Source organism: Poecilia reticulata, linkage group LG1, assembly GCF_000633615.1.
Source record: "Poecilia reticulata strain Guanapo linkage group LG1, Guppy_female_1.0+MT, whole genome shotgun sequence".
Taxonomy (NCBI): Eukaryota; Metazoa; Chordata; class Actinopteri; order Cyprinodontiformes; family Poeciliidae; genus Poecilia; species Poecilia reticulata.
This window is the reverse complement of record NC_024331.1, coordinates 5,301,554-5,308,221: the sequence shown is the minus strand read 5'-3', so window position 1 is coordinate 5,308,221 and position 6,668 is coordinate 5,301,554. Positions and strand designations below refer to the sequence as shown.

Genomic DNA, 6,668 nt, shown 5'->3' with positions numbered 1-6,668 from the left:
AACAAATGAGCAAGTGAGAGAAATGATCCAATTTCAACTCTTTGTTTACGGCTGTCACATTCTAAAACCCCTAATTCAAAGYGTAATTCAATAAATAAATAATATAAACTATAATTGGACTACTACATGTAATTCTAAGAAGTCTCAGCCCTGTAAACCTAACCCTGTAAACGCAAAGAAAACTTGCCATTGATGAAAGGAAGATTCATGTCACTCTTCTTATTTAAAGAAGTACAGTTACCCCAACAATTAGCCCAAACTGATTTACATCTAAGTTAAAGGTTTGTTCCTGATAGGAAAGAAAACAKAAAAGTTTCCTTAAAAAGATCATACAACATTATGAAAGGAGTATGACTTTCGAAAAATATGAATTATCTGTCTTTGTTTACGTGTCAATTGTCAAAAATTATTCGTACCCTCCTTAATAATCAGCAAACCTTGAATGGCATTGCTGGACTCAGCCTTCTTATAATTGCTGATGACATTTTTGCATATTTCTGCTGTTATTATGACAGTTTATCTCTGCCGATGAGCTCCACGTCTTGARGTCGGAYGGATTCTCTGCCATCACCCTAATTTTAACAWCCTTCTCAGATTCACTGTCAGATTCCAGTTTGGACTTGGCCGTGTCTACCATCAGAGTAACAATTAAAAGGCTTAAAATAGGAACAAAATGTTAATCCCAACTCCATTTTATCACCAGGCACAGCAACCATGRCAGTAASSGAGTCCTCCACGGTTGCCAACAGAGAAATGCAACAAAAACAAGTGCATGTTGGAGTTAGTGATCATTTATTTTAAGGCTTTTTAAARCATCTTGACCAGGGGCGCTAATACGTGTTAACATATTCTAGAGATAAATCCAAACATGGAGAGAGCTTCAAGCAACACAATAAAGTCAGAAAAAGTAATTGGTACAAACTGTCCCTCTCATTGGTRCCATACTTTCTACCAGTGGTAGAAAATCTCTATAAATCTCTACAAATTTTCCACCAAAGGTAGAGAATATGGTCCTCTCACACTGTTAATTCTTTGAGACAATTTGTTACAGATCATAACCCACTTGTCTGASTTACCATGTCAACTTTCAGCCRTTGTGTCAAACAGCGGTCTAAAACAGCCCATCAGAACTGCGTGAACTCCGATTATTAGAGACCCATAACCAGGGTCGGTTTGAGGCAGTRGTTTTCAGTGACAGAAAACAACAAAAATATTCATTCAAATTRGAATTTTTCTCTCCTTGTTTTGTTTGGGCAACAACATCTCAATCCCAAAGCACATCTGAACCTCGACATCTCAGTAGTCTTGGCGCTGGTAGCCTCCGGAGCCGTCGAAGGCCCCGTCGCTGTTGGCCTGGCCGCCTCCGCTGCCCGGGCTCTCCAAGTCATTCCCTCCGAAGGACGTGTAGGGCGCTCCGGCCGCATCCTGGCTGGGGTCGGTGTATTCGTGGGAGAAGAGGGCGGAGTCGGCCCCCAGCTTGTATCTCTGGAAGGCGAGGAACGACTGTCCCGCCTTTGGSGAAAACGGACAACGGAGATAGATGGAAGATGGAAGAGCAAGCAAGGGTGCAAGGAGCGCGATCGAAYGGCGAGGAGACAAGAGTTTGAAGCAGTGGTGTTAAGTGAAGCGTTTGGAAGAGAAGAGAAAGAGAGCAGGAAGAAAACATCGGTTAGTTTGCCGGAAACCTTGGGAAGCCATTTAGTCAGTCAAAGCAGGTGACATCTAGTTGATCTCGTCATTAGCTGCGTTTCCTTTGCGAAGGTATGGGAAAGTTTGTCAAATTAACACAATTTCGCAATTGCGGTGCATTCATTAATTAACATTATTAAAATCACATGGGAATAAGTTTGTTCACGTGATAAGTTGTTGAAAAATGTGCCATGCCATCATCCTCCCACTTCCTGTCGTCTTCTTCACATTTTTCGCCTGTAGTTACATCCAGTTTGTTGATCATGATCGCAATTGTGCGAAACACATCAATCTTGGTATGGCTGAAGGCCCCCACCCCTGCCTCATCCTGGTGTAAAAACTTTGATAAAAAATCTCACGTTTTTTCAAAATTGTGAGTGAATTTATCCTCGTAATTCTGATTTGCACAATTTTGATGGCAATGGAAATGGCAGCTAGGGAGACACAAAACCTCAATTCTACTTTGGTCTACTATCTTGATGCAAACGAGAAGTGTGTCTGTGTGTTGCTAAGGCAAAACAATCCATATACATCTAATAAATATCCAATGAAAGTGTTGTTGCCTTTTAAATCAAACTAGACACCCTCTAAAAAACTGCTAGCAACACAGCGTCCATATGAACCTCCATGAAATAGTAAAACAAACTGCATACAAGACTTCCTAAGTCCCTAGTATTAATAATGATTGATCTGCAAAACCCGGTGACCCATCTTAAATAAACTGAATTAATTTGTTGCAAGTACTCAAATTAAGTTCATCCAACTAAATATTATGTTTATCCAGTTGGCATGTTAAACAAGCATAAATAAGGTAAGTTTGACTAACTTAATASAGCAGAGAACTTTGTTATCTTTTTTCAGTGCACATACTTAGACGTATTTTAGAAGAAATACATACATARTTTTGAAATTTTACATTAAATAAAGTCTCAAAGCTGACACACATTAATATTCGACCTCACCTTTCACTAGAGTTACACCTGCAAACCTTTCAGAATATTTAATTAGCTATTTAATTATGCACTACTAAAAATTCCAACAAGGTACACTAAAGCAATTGGATATAATAACATGTTGAAAGATCAGGTTCTGGAAGTGTGAATACCTCCATCAGGTGGTGCAAGTAAAGAAAGATGTGCATGGCACTTCAATCTCTCTAAACTCTGGAAAAGATAGTTTTACTTAAAAAAAAGAAATGCTAAAAAATAGAGATCCGTAGATTTGCCTGAGGGGAGAGAAACACACCAAAGCTTCCTTGATCAATAAATCATGTCCTGTTGCTCATTCAACCCTGAAGTACCTCAACTGAAAGCTTAAGGTAATCCACCGACTTCCTAAACTGCTTAATGCTTCCGTCGAAAACCGGAGAGACGGAGCCGAATATCTTTTATTTTGTCTTTGATTGAAAGACAAAATGTTACTGTTCATGCTTAACAGTCACAMATGCAGGTTTATCATGTCAGTTGCTAGAATTGTTATTAAAATGAGCCTGAGTCAGGATTCAGATTTTCATACATCCACTTCCTCTAAAGACRTTCAGCCACTAAAACATGACAGGGTTGTGTGTGAGCAGCTGCAGAGGGTTCAGGTAGCAGGCATGGGAGACAGAACAGAGTCAGACAAAAGGTTGATGTGGCTGAGGGGGGAACAGCTTGGTGTACTCCTCTTCAAACGACACGTTCTTTAATTTCTCCATAGAGAAGAGAGCCTGAACGCCCTGTTGGAGAGACAGCCGCACTCTGGTCATTAATGTTCACATTTGCGACGGACGTCTGGGCGACAAGCATCAAAACAAGAAGCATTTTCAAATAAATTATTGTTTTTTTGCAGTATCTTAATTTCACGCTGGAAAAAAGGGAGAAAAATCCAACTTTCAATTTGAAATGATTTCAAATTAAATATGTTAGGAAATAATTGTCTTCAACAAAAACGCCAGTTTCAAAGTTATTGGTAACTTTGGCAATCACCATGAAACAAATGTAACTGGAAACTGTCTTAAACAATAATAATAAGTAAACAAGTAATTTATTCTATAATATGGGAAAGACAAAAGAAGGCACCTGTAAGTGTAGCCTGAAATATCTCACCATTTTTGCTGATTAAGTCTTACAGAAAGTATTTTCTGCTTTTTTATGGTTTAGTTACATGAATTAAATCTCTCACTTAGAAAATGAATGTCATCTATTCACATGTCCCTACTGGAAACAGGCCTTCACAGGGTGTCAAAACTCATTCACAGGTCTGTTTTTCCTAATGGAAATACATTTTGTGAAGACGGTCGGTGCCCTCATGTCTTCTTCAGAGGTTTTCGTGTCGTTTCCTTTTGGTGCAGCGCCACCACAGGCGAAGGGGGGGAACAGGTTTTTCAATTGCTTTGGATTGCTTGACACAATGTTGCAATCAAACTGAGTCTAGCTGACGGTCAGGTGTAAAWACACCCTTGAATTGATGTAGTTGATTCAGGCTGATTAAATACTCTCAAATTAAACGTTGGATTTTTCTAAGCTTTCCCGTGTAACATCACTCTTCCACCAGTGTGTCTGGTCTTCAGGTGCTCTGTGGCTGCTCATGCCTCAGTGTCCTACAATYTGTGGAYTAACGAGAGCAAAACGAAGCTCTTACCCAGGTGAAGATTGAGAAAAAGGAGAAGGTGATGGCCGCCCGAGCAGCGTCGCCTCCCTCTCTCAGGGGGTTGTCCTCTTGCTTGGTCACCTGCCACTGATTCGCCAAAAAGCAGAAACCCACAAACCACATGAACGACCAAAACGCTGTAAGGACAAGAAAACAGAAACAAACAGAACAGAGTTCAGACCCTGAACAAAGTGTCAACAGGATCTTTCCGATTATCATTAACTCGTTTGGTTCACGCACCATTGCTACAAACAAGACAAATTCATTTTGATTGTCTTGATGTACAAATCTCTGAGACTGAATCCTGGGGTTTCTGCTGGTCTCAACAATTCATATTTAAGGCTTTTTCAAGGACATTACCAATGAAATTTAAGAGCTGTATCACAACAGAAATATATAAAAGAAAACTTCATATTTTATATACCAGAAAGCTTTTGGCAGTTCTACAAACTGGCGATAAATTCACACTTAACAATGATAGAGGCAAAAAAAAAGCTAGCTAGTTAGCAACTAGTTAGCGGTAACCTCAACCTCCTCAAGTCTCAGAGGTTGTCTGCGTGCGACTCAAAAGTTTGTTTGACAGAAATATCCCGCAAGAAAAAAATAAAACTACACAAAATAAACAAGACAAAATATAAGACYGGTGATCAAGACCACTTGCATTTTCTTTTTATGAACTTAAATCATTTTAAGGTCTTAATTGTGGATAAGCATGATTTAAGACTGTTTAAAACATTTTTAAGAAAGTGTGGACACCCTGGAATCAATCTGTCAAACAAAATGTTTAACCAAGGGTTGAGCAAATCTTATGATACTCGAGTCAAGATCGCCAAGCTCAAGAAATTCAGAAACATCTGATCAGACTTCCAGCAGTTCTTTGGTTTTACTAATTTGCCAACTTTCATGGAAACATATGGTGACAAAGAGAAAGAGAGAAAGAGAGTGTGTGTGAATGTGTGTGTGCGTGTGCAGAAAAAAAAAAAAGCAAAAGGCAGTATTGTCTGTGACAGGAAGTACCTCATTAAAAAGCCTCTGTGCTTGACAATCTTGTCAGGTTCGGGGCAGAAGCAGTGCAGCAGGGAGGCAGACTGTCTGACACAGTGAAGCTCATCGCACAGACTTGTTAGCACCAGAGGAGAAGCTGTCTGCTTAACAAGCGCTTTCATTCCCCTCCTCTGTGATCACACTTTAAAAACAAACACTGCACCAAAGACGCTCGCCGCTGTTAGATAACGCGCTACTATGCCGATCAGCAAGAAATGCACAGAAAGAAAACAGTTTTTTTTAAATCGAAACAAAAATGCAAACACGAAGGTAATCAAAAGAAGAGGCCTGATTCGAATGTTGTTGGGGTTTTTTGCCTAAGTTTAAGGATACGTGAAATGGAGTCATTTTTTTTTAACAGAGCTACGAAATAAAATGTAAAAAAAGAGGATTAAAAAAATGTTTTAGTTTAGTACATTTCTATTTATGTAAATAGAGCGCCTTCATCTTTTTTTCACAGTTTGTTACAATGAACTTTAATAAGTTTGATCATTTTTCCCAATAGAAYGATAAAAAGTGTTGCATGATTGAGAAAAATTTGATTTAGTTTTTATGTTTGTATGAAAATAGTAAAAGGTAAAATGTATTTTACTTTTTACTTTAATAGAGCTATGAAATATGTAAAAAACGGTATTGAAACATTTTTTAATTTAGCAAATTTCTATTTTATATTTATGTAAATTTCTATTTATGTAAATAGGACTTTTTTCACATTTTCACATTACGACTATATTGAATTTTATGATTTTTCCCAGTAGACCGAAAGCAAGTGTTGCATAACTGAGAAGCAGAAGAGAAATTAGATTTGTTTTTGTTATTTTTGTATTAAAATAAAATAAAAGTAATAAAATGTATTAATATTTATGAAACTTCTAACATATTTCCTTATTATTCTTTGGATGCACCTATTGAGGCATCTTTTAAGCTTTGACACAGACTCTTAATTCAATTTCGGTCTGGACCTTGAGTCCGCCATTTATACAAAAAACATACTTTGATCTAAGTTGTTTAATTTAATCTCTGGCTGTATGTTTTGGGTTTTCTGTAAAGCAATGCCCTGTATTTAGCGCCATCCATTTTCCCGTTAACTCTGGGACAGCAACATGGCAAAATGGAGGCTAAAGCTCCTCTACCAAAGAGCTGCTGTTGGGAAGAGGAAGATGTTGGGAAGAGGAAGAGGAATCATTTGAATCAACGTCGTAGTTACAAATCAATCATTTGAATTCCTCTCTCAGACCGCAACCCAACTTCCTCCATTAGGAAGAGGAGGTGGAGGAGGAGGAGGAGGAGGAGGAGGAGGAGGA

General features: G+C 38.4%; 1 protein-coding gene and 1 long non-coding RNA gene across 5 annotated transcripts in view; one reads left to right on the top strand and one right to left on the bottom strand.

Moving 5' to 3' along the window:
* LOC103478779 (uncharacterized) overlaps window positions 1–6,668 on the top strand; it is a 60,743-nt gene that overhangs the window by 44,058 nt on the left and 10,017 nt on the right. The gene's annotated exons all lie outside the window — the stretch shown is intronic.
* Window positions 774–6,668, bottom strand: part of syngr1b (synaptogyrin 1b) — a 20,582-nt gene continuing 14,687 nt past the window's right edge. The window contains exons 3-4 of one of the 2 annotated variants that reach the window (XM_008432682.2): window positions 4,312–4,457; window positions 774–1,512 (exon numbers count right to left, since the gene is read on the bottom strand). In XM_008432682.2, coding sequence (XP_008430904.1) covers window positions 1,297–1,512; window positions 4,312–4,457 — 362 coding nt within the window. In that variant the 3' untranslated portion in view covers window positions 774–1,296. Of the gene's footprint in view, window positions 3,407–4,311; window positions 4,458–6,668 lie in introns of both variants that reach the window. The other variant, XM_008432743.2, reaches the window with a different exon arrangement.